The sequence below is a fragment of the Lottia gigantea genome, assembly GCF_000327385.1.
Source record: "Lottia gigantea unplaced genomic scaffold LOTGIsca_2, whole genome shotgun sequence".
Classification (NCBI taxonomy): Eukaryota; Metazoa; Mollusca; class Gastropoda; family Lottiidae; genus Lottia; species Lottia gigantea.
Window position 1 is genome coordinate 6,755,317 of NW_008708400.1, and position 23,984 is coordinate 6,779,300.

General features: G+C 32.0%; 1 protein-coding gene across 1 annotated transcript in view; it reads left to right on the plus strand.

The window, feature by feature from the left end:
- Positions 1-516: 516 nt before the first annotated feature.
- Positions 517-23,984, plus strand: part of LOTGIDRAFT_104436 (hypothetical protein) — a gene marked incomplete at both ends in the record, with an annotated part of 55,582 nt that continues 32,114 nt past the window's right edge. The window contains one exon of the mRNA XM_009053559.1: positions 517-592. Within this exon, the coding sequence (XP_009051807.1) occupies positions 517-592 (76 nt within the window). The remainder of the gene's footprint in view (positions 593-23,984) is intronic.

Genomic DNA, 23,984 nt, shown 5'->3' on the forward strand with positions numbered 1-23,984 from the left:
TCTACACTTCCTTAAATGCCATATTCAAGGATATGTTAAAAAAAAAAATACAAATTAATATTCGTCTGTAGTATGCGGTTCCAGCATTAATGAATTATCTACCTTGGTGCGATACCATTTTAACTTCCAGGACGCTAGATGGCGTAGATTTCGCACCTTGATGATTCATGTGAAGCCAAACTGACTGACGTTTCTTTGGAGACGGTATCCGGCAAGTAATCTTTCAGTCCGTGGACGGAATATGACGGTAATAGGTGCGAAACATATATACGTTTTGGATTAATCAAGCGAATGCAGGCGTACTTTATCGCAGTGCTTTCAAACGTCCAAGAATCGTCAATCTATTCGGAGACGTTTCGCATCAGTTGAGAAACATGGCGTTCTTCTATTGATCTGTGTGTAGTTCCCTTCAGCCGTAGTTTAGGAGTAAAGTAGTATATTTATTTATGTGTCAGTTTTGGATTATTGTTTCCCAGTCCCTAAAAAGGAATAATTTAAGGATTTTAAATGAGTAAGATGTCTCATACGCATAGAGAGGAGCTGTATGTGGGCCCCTACAGACTGGAAAAGACCCTGGGCAAGGGGCAAACAGGTATAGTATTCCTTTATTTTGTATCTTCATTCAACCATTCAGTACTAATACAACAAACACATTATTTTAAATGGATTACACTGAATAATACACTCATGCATTGTGCTATGAAACCTTGAAATTTATTGAAAGCTTTCCATAAATTATGGTTATGTTTAGGAAAATCCAATCATAGATAATTGCATATGAATAAAAGGAAATTGTAAACAAGAGAGATCCTTAAATTGTTTAACATTTGATATACTCAACACATTTCAACTGAATATTATTTGTATAGTTCATCAGTTGCTTTAGATATCAAATAATCATTATAAACAGATATCCTTGATGCAGTACCTATAAAACCCTCAACTAGTTTATATAAAATTTATGAAAGATTTTCAGATTAGCTTATCACATGAAATATTAAAAGTTTTACTGTTAACACAGTGGAGAACATTGTATAATAATATAATGGAGAAGTACAAGTTTATAGTAGGCTGTTAATAGTGGATAAAACATTTGAATGTTACTGATAATATTCAACAAGTATCAACATTGCCTGTGGCTCAAGTGTTCTGAAAAACTTCTTAACACAAATAGTACATTATTGAGAAAAACTATACTTGATTGTATTGCCCATGTTTTGAAAAAATTGTTCTTATTACATGGTAGGGTGTCCATATACTTTCAAATCTTATTCATCATAATGATTGGGTATATGATAGAAGTATTATAATGTGAAACAATGTATATATATAATGAGGAGTACATCAGGTTTCAATGTAATATTATACTATAATTCCCTTGTCATATCACAGGCTGCAATAATTGTATTATCTGTTTATTGATCTAATAACATTATTGAATTGAATCAAATGGCAACTTTATTCCAACATTATGGCATTATTTTCAGAGTTGTAATGGAGTGTTATATCATAGTTTCTACGAAATGAGTAGTTTCAAAACTGCCAATTGATTCAATAACTATTCATATAAATATTTGATTTGATATAGCAAGATCATAGAAAGTGTATAATCTGGCCAATTTTTCATAAATAACAGGAAAATGATGCAAATGAAAGCTGTGTATACACCCTCTTATGAATCCTAGTCTGCGCTATCAGCTTATGCTGGAAGCGGACGTTAACTTGTCATGTACAACCACCATCCTTTGAATCCCTTACTGTCATTTAGCACAGCATCTGTCACTTCTCTCTAATCGTAATGATGTTAATAATTGTGTCTTTATAAACTTGACTATTTAAAACAGTTGTTATTATTGATGACAGCTTGACCATAAGATAGATAATGACAATAAATGACTGGACTGTGAATTATTTATGTCGTTAAGGCTGATAATTAATAATTACTGTGAATTAGGTCACATCACATCATTACCTGCTTGTAATTAGGTCAGTATGGGAAAAGGAGATCGGAACATACTGGATGATATATATTTTCGCTGCCCATGATATCCCAATTTAAAAAATTGGCTAGTGAGCAATTTTTCATGACATTTTTGCATTTTTGATCGAAATTCGTCCAGGCAGTTTGTGATCATGCCAATCATTTATTGTGACTGAGATATTGCATCAGAAGCAAGAATGATGCCACTGAAGACACCCTCATGTGAATGATTGGCTAGTGTCCACGACAGGCCTGTAATAAAACATGGTGTGATCAGAGAATTTCTGGCATGTTTGATCAAAAATCACCCAGACTTGGCTATTGTGCAGTGATCTCGATCATTTGTTTTGACAGAGCCAAAAGGTGGATATGGCAGTAGCTTTGCAAGAGGCTACTAGAGAGACTCTCTAGTCATGGTTGGTTAGTGTGCATTTACTACAGACTGGATAATTTAACACATAACAATTCCTATATCAAAAGATGGTCAGTGAGGGCCAAGACTAGAATTCTAGAACTAACTATAACTTCTAAGGCAGGGTTTGCTCTCCCTCTCAGAATACCTGGTGCCAATCTTCAACTTGTCAACTCAGAAGCCATTTTGGAGAATAGATATACCTCATAATAATATTCTCTACACATTTCAGCAGCAAGAAAAGCTCATGTCATGTTCAGATTCGCTACAATGCAATATTTGTGTTCATTTTTCCATATATCACAATAGCCTGGTACTGTATGGTATTCCTATAGAAAACCTGGATATTCTGGTGAAGAACAGTACTCATTGTGTACATTTAACATTGACAAGACTCTACAATAATCAATAAATATCATAGAAGCCATTGATGTTAGTGTAAAAATATTTGTATGAATTCTTCAACATCGATATTAGCCATCAGCTATAGGGAATGTGGTGAGCAGGTAGATATAGGGTGAGGGATGTACAGAGAGTCAGTGAGAGTGCTCACATGATGAATATAATAGAATCCATTAATTCTTCAACATCAATATTAGCCATCAGCTACTTGTGTAGGGAATGGACATCTGAGCAGCTTGAAATAGGGGTGGGGGGAAGAAATAGAGGTGAAGGTAGGAAAGGCCATGTGATGAATATCATAAATGTTAGGGAAAAATATTTGTATGTAATTTCAACATCAATATTAGATATGTATGAAAAAAATAATGGAAATAGTTGGAGACATTTGAAGACTAGATGTTAGTTATAGAAGAACTGAGGAAAAAGTGTGTCCCTGAATGTAGCTAGCCTCCCCGCCCACACATAAGATGGGCATATATTTTAATCACCCTGTCGGTCCGTCCGTCCGTTCACATTTAGTTTGTGCTCAGGTTACAATTCTTTACAGATTCTTTTGATTTTGATTTTGTGTGTCAATGTCATTATGAAGATGATCCCTATCGATTTTCGTGATGATCGGATAAATTTTCACCGAAGTACCGTGTCTGACTTGACGTTTCACTCTATTAGCTATATTGTACAACTCATGTTCAATCATTTCTGACAGCTGCCAGTGGCATATGTTACCTTGCCTGGCAAGCTATCTTTTATAGTTTTGTTCTCCTTCTTACAGATTTCTTTTTTTTTTGTGATATATTCTCTGGTTCCACATCTAGTTAGTGATGTTGGTTCCACATCTAGTTAGTGATGTTGGTTCCACATCTATTAGTGATGTTGGTTCCACATCTAGTTAGTGATGTTGGTTCCACATCTAGTTAGTGATGTTGGTTCCACATCTAGTTAGTAATGTTGGTTCCACATCTAGTTAGTGATGTTGGTTCCACATCTAGTTAGTAATGTTGGTTCCACATCTAGTTAGTGATGTGTGAAAATTGTCAGTAATAATATAATCATGATACTAAGTTTGGAATGCAAGGTTTTGCCAACTGGGTCACTGATCTGTCAAATTTGTCTTTAAGATCGTTTATAATGTACAGTAAGTTAACAATGATCTGCCAAATTCCAGATTCATGTCAATGATAAGGAGATTTTTCTACTGTGTTGTACAAGTTCATTGAGTATAAATATGATTTGAATTCTGCTGTGTTATATGGTATGAATAAAATGATATCTGTTTGTTAGGCAATAGCATCAAATGATTTCAGTGTTGACAATAGATTATGGGTTGATTCAAAACAAATAACACTGACTTCCTTAAAGTGATACTACGTCTTAGAACGAACATAAAATTGGAAGTTCTCAAGAATGGTCAATATGAGTATATATTCATCAGTGAACTTACCTGGTGTCATAAAGTTACAACAGAATCCCTGGAAAATCTGGATATTTGGAAAATTCATAAAACAACGAATAGTTAATTGCATATATTTATGGATAATTACTAAGTTTATCGGATTATATAATAATACTGTTGTGTTATTTATGATATCTAGAGATAAATATATGCTCTTATTGGCCAATTGTAAATTTTATGTTCATTTTAAGTCATAGCATTCCTTTAAATAAAACATTGCCATTGACTTCTTCATGCTTCTTGTGTTTTTGATTATCTATAATTACATGTCCATTTAACAAGAACCAGTGTATTTTGTAAATTTTAAACTAAATAGAGAAGTGGGATCAGACATCTTACGTTTAAACACCCTCATGACAAGACAAAACACCAACGATTGTACAGTTGAATTCTCTTTACTCTATCAAACAAGATTTTAGGAATGGCTACTCAGAAAATAAACAATCCTCCAAAGTTGTCCATTATGTTGAGAAAATCAGATAAGTTATCAATAAATTTGTTATATTAGCCTTTCTATTAACCACTTAATTACTTAAAAACTGTTTCATGATTTACCACTGCAATCATTGTCTGACCCTATATCACCTCTATCAATATAAATGTATGCTGGTATATAACCAAATTTGATAGATGTTGATTTGATCACACTAGTATTGATCAGCTAGCCAGTCGATCGCGATATTGGTTTTTATCAATTATTTTCTCACGCTTAATTCAGTCGTCAAGTGCAGGTCTGACAGGAAATTCACGATTTTAAGTAAATAAGCCTTTTTTTAAAAAACAACATTATTATTTTTATAAGTAGTTAATATTTATTTTAGTCTTTGGTGAATTGATTCTATAATTTCAACTTGTTAATGGAATAATATAAAGAGATCCAATAAAAACAATGGTTAATTGTGTTGGAGAAACATTTAACATTTGGTAAAATAGAATATAAACATGTTATATGATTGAATGAGTGAATCCTGCAGAATAAATGAATGAATGAATGAATATTGAATAATAAAAGGAGAATGCTATTACTGCTCTCCTGGAAAAATTGGCTAAATTGCAAATTGCATGGCTTCACTACAACAATAAGGTACAGCAAGGAACTCCGTCCGATTATGATATTTATGGAAATATTTTTGTTATACTAAAAGACAGGTGGTCATCAATGAATGTAACATGCAGAAAAGTAGGATGTAAACTCCATTTCATTTTATTTTAAAGATGGGTTCTCTTATTTTCATTTATGAACTTATGTGAATAAAAAGTAGAGGTGTTCAAATGACTTGGAAAAATACCTGTTTGTGTCATATCTATAATTAATTCAAGAGAAGAGTCAATGAGTGACTGATCAAGAAAGGTCAAAAAGTCTTTTTTTGTTTATCCAGTCTGTACATACATGGATTGGTTAAACTCTTTATCATATGCAATAAGAACATAATGATATGATTTAGAATACATGATAATTCATTAGAAACATCAATTAATCAAATAGGTTGCTTAATTTGACACTAAAAAATAAGGAAACCTTGAGACCTCTTCAGATACACATACTTGTTTTGCCAGCACCAACCATCAATGTTTCATAATATCTGTCCATGAAATGTGAAATGTTCTGGAGACAATGATGGCTGAAATTAATCTAACAGACAATCATGATTAAAAATCCAAATCAATCATGGATGCCAGTTTTAATAATAGAATTGATTGTTTTCAAATCACTGGAAATTGAAATCTTGTCTGATTTATATATTTTGTACAAATTGAAATGTAATGACACAAAATCCACAAAAACTTCCTGATGAAAATTTGAAAAGGTGGCAAAATCCTGAAAAAATGTTTGAGTTTTATAAGTATTATGTTAATAATATGAATAGGTCAACCTTGGGACTGACAATATTTAGAAAGTAAGCTAGCAACTGGCAGTAACCTGGACAATCTGATCAATTGCTGTAGTTCTTGGACCTGAGTTCATTCACAACCAAATTATTGCAATTTCAACAATTGGTTGTCTAAATTAGATTTTTTGTGAAATTCACGCCTATGACCCGCGTTGGTCATATCAAATTATCAATAAGTCTTCTTTTTAAAATGTAATGTATGGAGTTCTATCCTATATCTGTACTAGTATTGGTGCTGTATATACTCTGCCTGGTAAAATGATAAACCATGAAGGATATAAATCTTATAAATCTGTTTATACAGATGATATGATCCTATATACCATACCTTTCTTCTCTTGTTTAAACATATTAACATTACCCTGATTCATATCCCAATACCAGGATACTGGATCTGGCTATAATTGCCAGCCATGTCTGCAGTTTCTATGGGACACATTAGTGGGCTCATGTTTATACATTATGTTAACACTTGGGACTTTATGCTAGAAAAACAAACTAAAGCCAGCCAGACATGTCTGATGTAAGCTCTAAATGTGCTCTTCATGCTATTTTGCTCTCTAATTGTTAACACATATTTTTATTACCTGATTCATACTGCCAATCAGGTCTATAGATTTTGGTGTTAGTGCCAGTCATATGTGATTTCAGCTCTTGTAATGTTTTATAATTTGCTCTGTTTAATCATTACTAAGTCTTTGTAAATAATCATCCTATATCTGGACCATTAAATCAGCTTTATGTCTGATTCGAATAATGAGTTTTTTTGCAGTTAACATTATACTATCACCATACTCATGTAGTACTACTCTACATTGAGTGTTGTACAAGGATGACTAATGTCTTATCTATCTTCATGGTTAATATCCATAACAATCATTCTACTTAATAATAAGATATCCAGCTGTATTGTCTTGCTCACAAATCTATAAGGTTGATCAGTGGCAGAGCCAGGGGGGGGTGGGGGGGGGGGAGAATTGCGACCAAGCAGACTGTCCTTGTGTAAACATCAACAGAGTTGACCCCAGACTTTTGAACTCCGGAGTCAACCCAAGTCAGTAAATCCGCGGGTCCAAGTCCAACTCGTGTAAACAGGCTTTATTACATTTTTCATTATTATAGACAAAATCTTTAAAGGAACTGCAACAGAATGCTTTATGGTGACACTGTGTAACAGTACATTTAAATATGCACTAGATAGACTAGAAGTAGGGGAATTGTTACCTTTAACTTAGTAGCTGGCTAATTAATTAACCAAGGAAAGATTTGTGTGAGAAAATGACCAGGTGTTGTGTAGACTGAGTTCTTGATTAGATTTCCAGTCAAAATAATAGTTCATTAACTAACTAAATAATCATCACCTATATTACTCACGTTTCTTTTTCTAGCTTATTTATCAGTTAGTGAGGTGGGGAAATTGGTACTTGTGGGTTAGAATCTAAGAAAAGAAAGACATAATTAAATGTTACTTACTTTACTCCTGTGTTCTTGTGTACACTTATTGAAATGGAGTTTGGAAAGTAAGGGTGATGCTACCAATGTATTTATAACACTTCACTTAAATAAATATATGGGACTGTTGTTCTTTTATCCAAATAGCTTGCCAAATGAGGCAGGGAACCAATCAAAACGACCTTGTTCATTCAATATTTACTACCATTTGTTGTAATATTAACAAAACAATCCGTTTGTAGAAGCATTTTTGAAAAGATGATGGGTCAAGGCATTCACAATTTCTCTCTTCCAGTAGTATTACGTATCATGAAAAAAAGGGTAAACAATGAAATAAGTAAATCTGTAATGGGTAATCCTCTTGCCATCAGTTGTATATGATACTGTAGTATAACAGGTATATAAATTGACCACATGATGAGATGGTGAATGAGAAATAATGATACCAGATGCCAGACAGATTGCTCCTTCAACATCTTATATTTTATACTGATATATTACATTTCTATAGCATGGTGAAATGGTCTACCGGTACCTATCTAGCATGAAACATGATTGCCTCTTCTACATCTGTATGTCCAATTCAGATGTTCTTACAAATAGAATTATTTAGAGTTATTGTACTTTACCATTCAACTCAATATCAGCTATCTGTGGCATTTTTCAGTATTAAACATCTGGTTTTCTTGTCACATTAAGGCTGTTATTCTGTATAGTACCTTTATTTGTGACCTTGGCCAGTGCTTTAAATAGCTTTCAGTCACTTCTTTATACCCAAGATCTTCAGTGAACAAAATTTACTCAGCAGAGAGGTGATCAAGAAACCAAATTGGCCACATCTCATCAACAAAAATTTTGCTGACTTTATCACTTTGACTCAGTTACTTAGCATGTTAGTGCATTCATATTTCTTATAGAATTATTAGTTATTACAGACAAAGCTCAGGAGGGGGCTGGTATATCAACTAGTATACCAAGTGAACCATCTTGTCTATTGGTACAGCTGTAAATATGAATAGAACTGTTAATAGATATTACATTGAATATAACTGTTTACATTGCTATAGGTAGACAGAAATATTTTTTAATGAACAATTAATGAAGTAGGTAGTAGATATGGTACCAATGGACCACATGGTATTCTTGGGGCTTGTTTGGTATTCAGAGGGAATGGTTGTATGAAAAGAAAGTTTCGGTGGGGGAGATAAGGGACCTGTGGGCCATATGGTATTCTTGGTACACAGGACGGGTAGTTCTACAAAAAGAAAGTTGTAATAGGGGAGATATGGTGTAAAAAGGTGATATGGTATTCTTGCAGTCCATTTGGAATATATGTTTAGTCTATTCTGTGAAACGTAAATAGGGGAGATGTGGTACCAATGGATCACATGGTGTCGAATATATTTTCAAAATAATTGCTTGCTTTTCATACAGTGTTTTTTTTTCTGTTAAAGAAGTTTGCATGGTAAACATTTATTAGAATCAGTAAGTGAGTTATAGGACCACATGGAGTAATGAGTGTATATAAGTTATCTTTATGCCTGTGTAGCTTAGAGTTTCTATAAATTGTAGTCATTAAAGTAATAAAGATTGAATAAAGATCATAACCATTTAGATAAGAGCTCATCTTATGCAGCAGACACATTTTAAAATCTGATTTAGAACCACATATTTAAATTTAAGATAAATCAATTCACATAAATTTTCACAGTTATTGCTCATGATTTTATGAATCTGGATCTGTTTGCCCCAAAACACTTTCTCTCCCGTACATTTTTGTTTGTTCATCCTGATGTATGTTCACCCTTGGTTTGTTTGCACTACTTTCTAATGTTTTACCCACAGTGAACAAGTAATAGGGCGATCAGACCAAATGCCTGATTTGATAGAGATACAGATACAGTCAACTGATCATATTTGATTTGATAGAATAGATCCATTTCTGAATGTTACAATATCACTAGATATTAATATAATTACGAGATATTTTACTAAGTTATTGCCCTTGATTTGATAGATATACTGATATAGACAATGATCTGATCTTGATTTGATGCGATAGATAATATCTAGTACTGTATAAAATAAGATATATTTAAATTGCCCTGATTCTATCAATAATTGAATAAGAGGATATAATAGAATAATTTAAGTCAGTCAAGATTAAATATAGAATATATTTCAATATTACTGCTTTAAAATCTCTTCTTTATGAATTATTTTTAACTTAGATAAATTTGATATTGTTGAAGACTGCAAATATTCAATGTTTGAAGAGCTAATGTTGTCAATCTGTATTTATCCTTCTTCAGAGTGTTATTTGACATACCTTAAAGCCGTAATGCCAGAAATAGTATATCCATATTTATCTTGCACTTTCTTATCTTTACCTATTTCTATATATCTTGTCCAAGAATTATTCATATAAGATCTTAATCATCATGTATGGTGCCATTCAGAGATCACACTGAGCATCTTTGCATCTTATTTTACGTCACCTAATGAAGACTGGCTATACAAATTAGTTTGCATTATTTTATTATTTCCAACTATCTAGGGATCTGTAGCACACACAGTCTCAGTTTGTTGTCCCAAGGGAACAACTGGACGTTTTTTTCCATGTCAGCTCCCCTGACCAGTATCACTGAGAGTGACAGCGTGAAATACATTAATGGAGAAGAAAAGCACTTGGCTCCCCATTTCATAACATTTGAAACCAATGGGTGAATTGTCCAAAAGAAAATATATTGAATGTTGATATAAAATCTGACAAAAATAATAACTTTATAACCTGAAGGAAATCATCCTTAAAGAATTTACTTTGATGAGAAAATTATTCCAAATTTGTAAGACTTACTTAATACTGAATTACTTTTTACGAGCAGAGCTTCCGAATAAATGTCATATTTATTGAAATGAGGCATGAAATGAGTTACCATGGATACAAGAGTATTATATATGACATGTATTTACTCTGCCAAATGTCCAAATCTCGGCAGCAGTGGTGATGGTATTGATTTGTGTGTCATCTTGTCACCCAATCAGAGTGTGTTTTGATTACCCACACAATATCTACAATAACAGACACATTGAGTTATAAATTTAGACCAGAAATTACTCTAAACTGAAGATGGGAAACTAATTTGATCAGTTTTATAAATTGTGCTGTGTTTTTTTTTATTTGCTAACAGTGAAACAATTCTAAGCTTTCATTGATTAAAAAGGAAAGAAAAGAAATAAAACTATTTTACAAAGATAACAAGTTGGGTTCTAGAGGATCCTGTTTATGAGCTGGTTTATGAACAAAGCTATTGGCATTTAGTTTAATCAAATATTCCATACCCATTAACAGCTGGTTTGACTGAAATTATGAGAATATTAGAATGCATTTGTTCCATATATGGAAGCATCATAAATCATGTAATGATTGCTACAGTCTGTAGATTAAGTGACACCAATTAGTCTTACTTCCATGGGTACCTTTACCATTTCCCTTTTTTTGATGTCTGTGGTAACAAGACTTACTCATGTGAACTTACAAGATCACAAATACTTTTTTCTGTCCTATGTGAACTGTAATAAAATGATTTTTTTTTCTATGAAAATTCTATGGAAATAGATAATAGACAGTGGAAGCCAGAAAAAGATTTATTATTGGCATACTAGAGATTTTAGGAGTGGCTATATAAAAAATGAATTTTATTTTGGCTTCCATATTTTTTAAGGTCTTCTTGGTTTATCATTCTTGTACTTAAAAATTCAGTTCACTTTGATGGGTTGTTTTTATAGAGCCAACAAGGTTTGTACAATGAATCATTTGTTTTCAGCTTGGTACTAAAATGTACTGATTCCAATTCAGATACAAGTAACTCTGTGGCTATCTTTGCAGACTATGCTAATAATGTAAAGTTGAAAATGTAAGAAAAGGATTAAGAAATGGAGGACATGAATAGACCCAGTTTAAAGTACAATGCTTCTAGAAACAAATAAGCAGAGTTATTGCCCTTGCCCCAAAATCTTGAATATGCTATTATTCTCTTAGTTTTCAACCGATTTTGATTAAACTTAAAATGGATGTTTCGTTTTTACCATCCGCATGCCGTGTTGGGTGTATATGGCTGTGGTCCACCATATTTTTTTTTTGAATCATAATCATGACTGTTAATGAAACATTTGAACTCGGATAGAAATAAGAATAACATATTTTTAAAAATTAAATAAATGAATTGAAATTTTTGTGGACACGGAAGAAAAAGATCTAGAATTACATTTAAAATCTTTTAGAAGTCATGCAATACATTTACTTTAGAAAAAACCCTGTAAACAGTCTGAGCGATAGTGTAACCTACATTGGAGGCTTTCAATTTAACTTATCAATTATTTTTTGTAGTAGAATAAATTTGTTTAATAGAAGCCCTAATTATAGTAAAAAAAAAAAAACTAGACTTCTTGTAAATGCAGCTTAGAGTGTTCAATCAAATCAAGGTTTGTCATCATGACATACATTCTAATAGTACATGAACTATTAAAAGTGAAGTCAGAAATGGTATTTGAAATAGAATGGAAAGGAAATCAACCATAAATAAATGATAGAAATACATATTTAAAGGCAAAAACATAATTTAAACTGAAGCCAAATAAAGAATATAGAAATCTAGACAGAAAGAATGGAAAATAGAGTTAAAGAAATTGAGAATGATATTGTAGACATTAGGTCTAATATAATTCAATTACTCTTGTTTCAAAGAATCATGGAATTATGAAATCGTTCAGAAATACATAGTAGAAATAGGAAGCCTTCTACAGCTTGCTGTTATTAATATTTTTTTATTTTGACAATTAAGATTGATATAACTGGAAAAAATTTTAAGCTTTGAAGGATAGTCTGTGAATAATCTTGCTATATATATTTATATGTGTAGGTGTTATATTCTGGGCAAATAAGAGCATGGAATATCACCAAAACATTTTTAATGCCAGACACAGAGTCAACTCCATCTTGGTTGTCCCCAAAGGGGGAAGGAGTTCAGTTCCCAGCTTTATATGCGATTTGTCCAAATCATACCCTCAAGATTGCAAGGTGTTTTACAGATAAAAACAAAATATAAAATACTCAGAGAGAAACTGAAATAAATATCACCTCTGAATCACTTTTGTTTTTGTCCATATCTATTTTAGTTGATGTTGTGGAGGAAGAGCTCTAATTTCAAAACACCCTGTATATTGTCTGAACTCTGAATCATCTTGAACTCAATACAGACTACTGTTGTTTGAATATTATATATCAAAGAATTGTTATAGTTTCCAACTTGATTATTCACCAGAGATTGAAAGGTTAGCAGAAAAGAAGAAAGGTTAATTATTTGGCTGTAGACACAACCAGATTGTCTACTTTCAATTTCCTTCATCTTTGTATTCTAAAGAAGTTTTCTTTGCTTTTTTTTACGTATTGAGGACACTGGTAGCATCGATTTACACCATTCCAATTTTCAGTCAGATGTCTGTGGTTATTGCAATCCTAATAAAACAAAGCGTTTATGATGTGAGCACTGCATAGAGCCTCAATAAAAAGCTTTTGTTTTGCAATGGTCTTAAAGATGGGTTACCTTATTTTCATTTATGAAAATGAAATTGCTAATAATTATATAAATTGAAAGTAGAGGTCTTCTTATGACTTGGAAAAATACCAGTTTGTCTCACATGTCCATAATTTATACATAATTAGCTAAATGATATGATTAAGAATACATGATAATTCATTAGAAAAACCAAATAATCAAATGGTTTGCTTAATTTGTAAAAAATAAGGAAACCCATCTTTAAGCACTTTTAGTTTTAGTGGAATTGCAAGAACACACATACCAAGTTTAGAAAGTCTTAAATCCCTTTAATGTTGTCTGAATCCCTGTACTTTATTTTATACTCTCTTACCAGGACATGTTTAGAGCAGGCTGAAATTTAATTTAATTGAGTTGGATGCCCTGCAATTTGTCATTCTGTTTCACATTACAAAAAATATTATTCTACAAGACTATTTCAATAGAAATTACAAAACGCTTAATGCTTCACTGAACAAATAACTATCTATGAGAAATATAAGAGATATCTCTTGTGATGGTTTTGATTCATATCACAGACAGATGCATGTTTTAAATTTTATCTTTTTGGCTTTATAGAAGCTAGATACAAACCAGCTGTAAAAACAGTAACACTTATATGAATGTATTGTTTCATAATATCTTAGAACAAAACATGTGTTTGCAGGTGATTCTTGTAAATATTTGTGCTTTTTCTGATTTCTATTTATTGCATCTGGTTTTGTATTGCAGCCAAATTTAGAGACATAGCATCTATAAGTCTGTTCTTTCATACAGTTGTTTCTTCATTAGTTTATTTGATCTTTGTTTTTTTTATTTATTTGATTGTAGAACATCAATTTCACCAGTAGCCAACATTCAATCACTCATTCACTCACTTATTCACTCACTCACTCACCACTCATTCATTCCTGTGGCATCCATTTTTAGTGTGATTACCATCTTTGGATGCATTCATTAATTCATTCATTCATTTCAGTAGTACAGTATCCATTTCCATTACCATTATTGGGTGGTACTGTAACATTAATAATTCAGAATCTATTCTGGTTGAGAGTAAAATTGATTTGTATAATGTAGATTCAGGGTTGTATTTCAAGATAAAACTTTTCTGATGTTAGAAGTGCATGGCATGGGACAAAAAAAACGAAAGAGGAGTGTCAGTATCAGGGAATGGGGTAATTGACAAATTGCTGGTGTTTTGAGCTTCCAAGTATGATTGCTTTGGAACAAGGTGAACTACATTATCAAGGGTTGATAAACCAGTGAGTACTGCAGAGAAATTGGCCCTTGTGCTTCTCAGAATATTAGAAATCTGATGCTACCATTAATGTATATATGATACATTATATTTGATAGTTGCTTTATTCATTGAGGCTTTTCTTAATTGTTTGTCATGCTTCTCTTCATAGGCCAGTAAAGTAGGGTGTAAAACTCCAAGAAAAAAATCTCAAGATATGCAACATTAATAAAACCGTGTTTCCTGAAGACAAGAGTGAAGTGATCTAAAAATATATCCTATTATGATATAATGTTTGACGCTATAGAAGACAATTGTAGGTTGATGTTTGCTTAACACTTAACATTGTTGACTCTTCATATTGCCTCTTTTCAATATTACACTGTTTCTCGATAACTGGTAAATTAATGGTTCCGTCAATGGCTGATAAAATTGGCTCTGACCACAGTTAGATAAAAATGAGATTTTGGCCTAGACTGGAGACTGCTGTTTATGACTAACATATTTGAAATTACTTTGACAGTATTAGTACATATAACATGCATACTTCAAGCAATGAATGGTTCTGACAATGCCTGATATAGTTAGCTCTGACTACAGTTAAATAAAGTCAAGATTTGGCTTAGACTGGAGATAGCAGTTATTTGACATCATTGTTTTTGAGTATGTGCAAAGTTTATATCACAGTTTTCCATGACAATTAATAAATAAGTAAAGGTCAGACCTTGTTAACGATTTGATTGGTTAGATTCACTTTGACGTCATACTTTGATAAAAAAGCTTGAATATAATGGCTTTCGATATCAGAATATTACACGACGCCGCGGGCCGCACGAAATCATCTTGCGGGTTGCAGTTGACCCACGGGCTGTAGGTAGCGCAGGACTGAGTTAAACCATAATTTGGTTTCATCTGGAGACTGCTGATCATGACTATCCAATTTGACATCACTATGGCACAGTGGTTTTTGGGTATGTGCATAGTTTGTTACACAGGTTTCCATGACAATAAATGAATGAATCCCTCAATGGCTGATATTAGTTGGCTCTGACCACTTTTGTTAACCTTTGAACTTTGGTATGTACGTGGTAACTATGGTGGTGCAGCCACAGTTAAATCCTGTCTGTAAAAAAAAATGTAAAACTCTATTTCAATTCATTTCAATGATCTGTAAATTAATGATTTTGTCAATGAAGATAACAGTTGGCATAGACCAGTTGGCACTCCAGAATCACAGACCTCAATTGTAAAGTATAAAAAGTTACCACATAATAATTAGTTTCTATGAAAAGAAAATTAAGAAGTATTGTAAAAGGTCAGATATATCATCAGAAACTGTATCTGGTTATCAGTTGTCAGACAGGAGACTGTAATAGAGTAAAATAAATCATTTGAAGTATCTACTACCTGAGTTATGATAGTTACACTAGATATACCTAATGATAACAAGGTAATATTACTGTAATCTTCTACCTTATAGCTAGGTTACTGGAACAATCTGATAGGGTTACAGTTCTTTTACTTTTATTCATTCATCCATTCATTCCTTGATTCCTTCATGCATGAATTCATTCATTCATTCATACATTAGATATACCTACCTGATACCTATTTTACTAAAACAAACTAGGGTTACAGTTCTTTTTATTCATTCATTCATACCAAAGATATACCTAATGATAACAAGGTAATGTTACTGTAATCTTCTACCTTATAACTAGGTTACTGGAACAATCTGATAGGGTTACAGTTCTTTTACTTTTATTCATTCATTCCTTCATTCATTCATGCATGAATTCATCCATTCATTCATACACTAGATATATCTAATGATAACAAGGTAATGTTACTGTAATCTTCTACCTTATAGCTAGGTTACAGTTCTTTTACTTTTATTCATTCATCCATTCATTCCTTGATTCCTTCATGTATGAATTGGTTCATTTATCATTCATTCCTGCTATGTGTATAGTTGTAATAAGGTACTAGAACTTTATTAAACTTAATCAAGATTATTGGAGCAGTCTGATAATGTGCTGGAACTTCAGTAACTGATAGCTAGACTATTGGAGCAATCTGTTACAGTTCTTTTGCATTTGATTGTAAAGTAAATTTTGCTATCGGTTTTAATAAGATTAATGAATTAACAAATGAGTATACCATATAACAATGAGTATATATTTTTTGAAAACCAGATTTTTAAATCTTTGTGTATTGAAATATTGTATATAATACATGTACATGTAGGTATATGATAATCATTACAGATGCATGTAATAGATAATACAGATGCATGTATGCATGTAATAAAAATAGCATCTGTGAGATCTGTTTATTCTCACTTTTTAATGCTATGATATATTGATAAGATGAAATATTTTATAAACAATGTGTACAGATAGGCACTGTGTTTACCTGACAAAACTTATTTTCTTGGTTACTTTGAAGAAATATTAGTCATGGGTTTTAATCTCAGTTGGTGTGTGAAAGTTTTGGTGACCTTGAAGAAGTTATCTTTCCTCATTTATTTTATTAATCCAGATGAATATGGGTAAAGATAATCTTGGAAAGATCAATACCAAAAGGTTTGACCAATGGCCAGATGGTAGAAAGGATCCTTAGTGACCCAAGGTTATTTTCCTCGTTAAAAATGGTTGTGTGTGTTTTTTCAACTCCCATGGCTATCCTTATATTTTGCAATGAACTGAAATGTCAAGATTTTTTATTAGAGACAGACCTGTTTATGGCTGAATATTATTCTATTATTACATTGCCAATTCTGTAATGAGATACTATAATTATATTGTGAAAAGGAAGTAGTGATTTTCTATATTTGAAATATCACAGATATTTATATACCATTAGGACCAAAATAAATTTTGTTTATTTAGAATAGTGCTAAATATATATTCCTGTAATTATGATTCCGGTACCTGTTGGTCACCAGTGCCAAATAAAAAATATAAGTAGACTGTGAACAAAGCTTTTAGGAGAGGACTGTGGATTTTTGTCTGATTATAGTTGAAAACCCTTATACATGTAATTGTATAGTAAAACATAGTGCTCACAACTTGAAACTTAGCTTTCTAGAAAGTCATGTTTAAGGGTCCTAAAGAGAAGGTGTCTTTTACGGATTTTTAATCAACAGTCAAGCTTTTTTCATTGCATGGAATGAGTAGTATTAGACTGTTAGTGTCATTTTGCATCATGAATTAAATATATATCTTGAAAAGTTCCTTAATTGAACAGATTGCTGGATATATTCAAGTATGTTCTGCATAAGATATGTAATATACCTAAAATTATATAGATAATAACTGAATAGCACATTGATTTATTCGCATAGCAGTTGAAAAAATCAGTCACATTCTTTTCAAATAGTGGAAATTGCAATTTTCAATTAGTTGCAAAAGTCAGTGATAATCTACTGGAGTCAGTGACAATCAATAATAACTGTGATTTTCTAGGCCAGACTCCACTACTTATCTATTTACTACTGTGAATACATTGAGTAGGTTTAATAGAAAAATAACATCAATCATCCAATTTACTAGTCTTCATCAATTATTCTATGACAATTAGAATTAGAATTATTCTTGGAATAATGGAGATTAAAATTTTTTAATGGCAGAGGAGTTGCATTGTGTAATCGATAGTGTGCTTTTCATTGCTATCATTCCCATCTTCAAGATTTTAGATGTATTTGCCATAAGAAATTTTAGTGAAGACATTGATCTCTGTAATTTTACATGTTTTTATGTATCAGAGCTAATATTTGGCTATATTTTTGTGATTTTCTGATCACAAGGTAGCTGTGTCAGAGTTTTTTTCTATTATGTAGTTTAGATCAGATCAGATTGTATAAACTTATTGCTTGTCACAAATATATTTTATATATACAAATATATTTTAATTGAGCACCTTCCATTATAGCAATCATTGATTAACATTCTTCTATTGTCTTACCCGTCAATTTGACTGAGTCTGATGTGATGATTTTATGGTTCACCTCAGGGTGAGCACTTTTCAGGATCTCCTTGACAACAGTCAATATTTACTTGTTTCTGTCTGCGCTCCTTTATACTTACATTAGATTTAGATCTTGAAGCATACACATCATATTGTATTCTTCATAGAATTGGTATTTTGTTTGTGTCTTTTCTTCTTGCTGTTTGGATGTTATAACACCTTCATAATACTTGTTCAGTATTTTCAGGTGTTAAAGTTATATTGTATGAAATTTTAAAGGGAAAATTGCGCCAATTTCTTTGACCAATCATACATTAGTCTCAGAAACAGGAATTTTGTTAGCTAAGCCAATCAGTAAAAGTGTTCACAGCTCAACGTCGAAATTTGTGTGTGTCCAGAATTATATGCTTTTGAAAGTCAAAAAGACATCTATAGATACTGGAAATTCCTTGTTTGAGATATTTTTAAAGGAATTATGTAATTTTCGAAACATTTCAAGTACTTCTGAAGACTATTTACATATATTCAAGACTCAAAGTGGTGCATCTGTCCTTTTAATATCCCTGGGATTTTATGAGATATTAAATCTTGCCAAAACAATATGATGATGACATCAGAAGTTTACTCAGACACTAATTATATCAGATGAGAGTTAAAAATCATTCAACATTATTGTTATTTACCCGACTTGAACACTAACCTTTGTAACCTAATAACAAGTATCACAAAGTAGGACTTTTTCTAGTCTTGATCATTTTAAACCACTAAATAAAGAATGGATTATTGATTATCTATCAACTTGTCTAGAACTTTAACTTTTCAAACCATAGTCACTTCTCATCTGTAAGTCTGGTATGATATAGACTATTATAATTTGACTTAACTAAAGGTGCAAAGGTGGTACTGCTCCTGGTGCTGGATAATCAATACAGTTTAACATAGAGGAAATAGAGGAAATATTTTTAGTATAGGTCCATACACCATTGTTTCTTCTATTGTTTAATTCAAGCTGAAGTTTTATCATGCTTCCCTAAATAATGTTGTGTCTCATAGACCTATATGGTCGGACGATGATTAATTTATATGTATTTTTTAATGAATTCTATTTTATGTATATTTCATCGTGTGACACTTTAATAAACATTTCTTCTTCTTCTTCTATAATAAATCTAACCCAATGTTATAACCTTTATTCCCTTTTTCAAACCAGCTGTCCTGGTGATGGATTTGTCTTGTGGGGATTTTGACGTGACATCATTTTCTTGGCTATGTCAAACAAATGGTGGTCAGGTGACCTTGGTTAGCTCAACTATCCTCATAATTCCAGTTGACCCAATTCAAATGGGTACAGATAATCTGGGAATAATCATTGCCAGGAGGTTTGGCTAAAGACCAGCTGGAAGATGTTTTTTTCTTACTTGATCGGGTGCAGAATCATACTTTAATCCATTAGATTCTTAAATTCTGTGTAATTGTTTATTTCCTTTATTAGATATTCTCTCAATCTACTCCATCATTTCTAAACTTACTGTACTCCTCAACAGTTTACATTTCATACATTATATTTCAACACTTTTTTATAATCATTACTGATTTAATTTGAGCTCTTTAGTGTTTATTACTTTCTTTTACATCTAACTGTATTTTGGTCTTGGCCAGTTCCCATTAACTCTCTCTCTTCTTTTCTTTACTGATTTCATTTCAAACTGTTGAGAAATCTGTAAGATGTAACAGTCTATAGCTTATGAAACTTATTTGAAAGCCAAGATTCTTAAGTCATGTTCACACTAGCATTTTTAAGTGGGTTGAATGCACTTTAAAGCCTTAGAGCTCATCAAAACATCAACCATTTCCAATTGCTCTAACGAAACCCCTTTTTAATACGGATTTCAATCTGCTTTAACAGAAACGAGTGTAGCTTATTGCTATATAATCACAGCACACATTTCAGGTGTTTCATTTCACATTGAATGCGTTTTAATGAAAGTGAGTTCCTAGATTCGTTTTAATATTGCTTTCAATGTGAACTCAGCATTATATTGAAGATGCTTTTATATGACAACAACTGAAACTCTATGATACTCCAAGGTCCTGAAGTTGTCAGCAATCTATGATAATCTAGTTACCCACATTCTCCCCACCAATACGGGGCATACAACAAGTTAATATGTATTACTTTGTGTTCTTGGAAGACAAAGTTGTTGATTTGAATTTTGTTAGGTGGTAAATTCTATTTGAAAAATGTACTAGATGTCTTTTCCGTGTAGATGCCCTTACGACAATGAAAACTAAAACTGTGAGGGTCTCTATCAGTTAGTTATCGATTATCTATACATCATTATGTCTGGAATTTATCTATGTTTTTAAAAATACATGATTCAACTATTTACACTGTATATGTTACGTCAAGATTGTGTTGAAACACGGAATTTCAATATTTTGGGCCATTTCCAAATTTTTTGAAGTAAAAATCATGAAAAGCCTTTGGGAATTAAAAACCTAAATAAATATTGGGTACATGAGATAACAGCCAAAATTTAATTCACAAAAAAAGTCATGCTTTATAAGTTTCTATTTTTCAATTTTAATGTCCAAGATTTTCTTTTAGGTTAGACCAACTCTCTACTCTTTAAGCTATTGTAACCTCTGAATTCCAAACACAGATGTTGTGGCAAATAAGAACAAAATATCCCAACCCAATATTTCATCCTAGGAAGAGTAAGCATACCTTGTCTTGCTACAACACCCATCCTTATTTCTCCACATCAAGATTTGTATGGAGCTAGATCTCTTTTATTGCTTTTTGGTATCAGCTTTTGTTAAATTAATCGCTTCTTCAAGCTCAGAATTTATATCTAAAGTCATGATGTCTAAAATATCAAAACACATGGAAGCTCTACTTTTAATTGATGTTGTGCCACACATGCATACGGATGTGGATTTACAACCAATCAGATTCAACAGCCATTGTGGAGTTCCGAGAACGCGACCTTCACCTTTTCTCACTGAATTTCCTCATTATTCAGTGAAATTGTTGATTACATCCGGATATCTTCAATTACATCAAGTTGACTACAAGGGTCAATTTTAACTTCTTCAAGAAGAGTTCCACAGATAACCGTGCCGAAAACGCTTTTTATTTTGACTACATCTAAAGAAGCGTTCTTAGACCACTTGAGTTTACTGTCATGTAAATGGGCACATTGTATCACGGCCAGATCCAGACTTGGAGTAATAACATGTTTCAAGTTGTTTTAATATTTCTAAAAGTGAAACAACATAATACATGGTTCAGAAATATAGAGAATAATATTATACTTCTCTCTATCTTTCTCACTGATCATATATAAAGAATGAGCCATTGTGTAAGAATTATTGTCTATAGTACTTGATTGATTGATGCTAAATAAAAATACATTTTATTTCAATATTTACTCAAGTTAAGATAACAAAATATCAAAGGGCAATAGTTATAAGAAAATAAAAAAACAAGATAATATGGTGAGACAAAGCTTTATAGTTGTATAAGAAAGAACAGTTTTCTGTATCCAACTCATACACAAATTTGAATATATTTTACTGTTTCTGGTAAAATGAAATATAGCACCATTTACAATAGAATCATTCATTGACAACGGTTTTCTAGTCTTTTTATGTGTGTCAGAAACATGTTTGGACACTGCAATATCAGAAAAACTTGTTTAGATTATGATGTCAATGTGTCAAAAATACCAATAAAACCACATACCAACTACATTCATTTTTGTCAATATGCAAATAAGCTTATAAGTTTTTTTCATTGGAGACCAATAGTCTAGAGAACCTTCAAGTTTTTTTTTATCCTTCTAATAGAGTATTTTTGGCTTCAGTAAGATCAGACAGTGGTAAGAACAGAAACAATACAATTTTGATGATATTGCTGTAAAGAAATAAATTGAAATGTTTTTTTAAAAAGTTGCCCATTGTAACGTTATATTGCCATGGTTTTTGAAATCTGTTATCATTTGAACAATCTATGGTAAGAGTTGGTAGATTTAATGTATTGAAGGAAATCTTTGGCTTTCAACATCAATCTTTGGATATTCTTGTCATTCATTGGTATTTTTTAACTGATTAGATTTCAGTGATTACTATTGTATTTTTTTTATTGCTCAACAAGGGTTTTCTTACCAGTTTTAAAAAGTTAAAATCTTCTGAGGCTTTATTTTCACTGACATGTTGAAAACCTATAAAATTTATAATCCTTATGTAATCCCTTTTCTACATTTATATTCATATTTTTATGGTAATAAAACCCTGAAGACTTTTCAAAATTTTATTATACTTCATGGGAATAATCTCATCTTAACATAAGCAAACTATTGTAACTGTAAAGATAACTAAAGTTATTCTAGTCATTGTTGTTAAAACATGAAGCATGTATAATGGAAGAGAAAGCATGGAATATTGATTGAGAATTAGAACTGCCTGGATGAGTTTAGGTTTAAAGTAGATTATGTCATATATTGTTTACAGTGTCATTGCTTCTAAGATGAGAGAAAAGGAAAGAGGGTTGGCTGTTCTTGGAAGTACAGATCTAGAATATTGATTGGGAATTTAAAGTTAATAGCATGGCTGATTTTAGGTTATATTAGATAATTTCATTGTATGTTGTTTAAAGTGTGATTGATATGTTCAGTTTCAAGGGAAGAAAAAGGGAGTGAACTGTCACTTGTCTCTTCTGATCAGTATTATAGCTTGGATGGCCCAACTTGAGAGCCCCTTTCTGTGATCCAGAAACACATCGCAATGCTTTTGAAATTTCTACCCTGTTAAGTCTGAGGCAGACGAGAGGAACTAGCTGAGCTGTCTGCTTCAAGATGTCAGAAGCTGAGCTGTTTCCCCAGTCCTTGCTGAATTTTTAGTTTGATTTCTGCCTCTCCAAACTGTGAGCAAAATATTTTCTGGCTCGAGAGGCCAGAAACTCGCCATCAAAGCTGAGCTAGAAAAAAAAGTATCTAACATATAGAAATGCATTGACATATTACGTGGTATCAACATGGTAACCATAGATGACTTAATCACGAAACTGTGTCACATGGAAGAAATTAGCCCACATGATTCTGATTTGATTAATCAAAAAATTTTATTGCTCACTCTTTACATTGACAGGAGTCTTGTAGATCATGTCTACTTCCAATACATTTACAACTTAAAATAATGGACCTTTTGATCTAGTCTAATTCTAATCAATCAATTGATAAAACATTAACGTCACATTATAACCAATTTATATCATCGCAATGACGATAACATGGCCGATTATCCGCTAAACCTATTTGTACTGCCCCCTATCTATGTCATAATACTAGATGACTATTGGATGACATATAGTCTACTGTTGCTATGGTTACGATAATCAGATTTTCGTTAATTGTATGATACCTTGTCATTGAGGTCGTGACCTTTATAATCTTTATTCATTGGTTATTGATGAAGAAAATGTCTGATTTTTTATCCTGTTGTCGAGGGTAACAGAATATCTGATCAATATTCTTTAATCTTGTTTTCAACGGAATCCAGAGTTTTCTTTTCTTATATAATTGA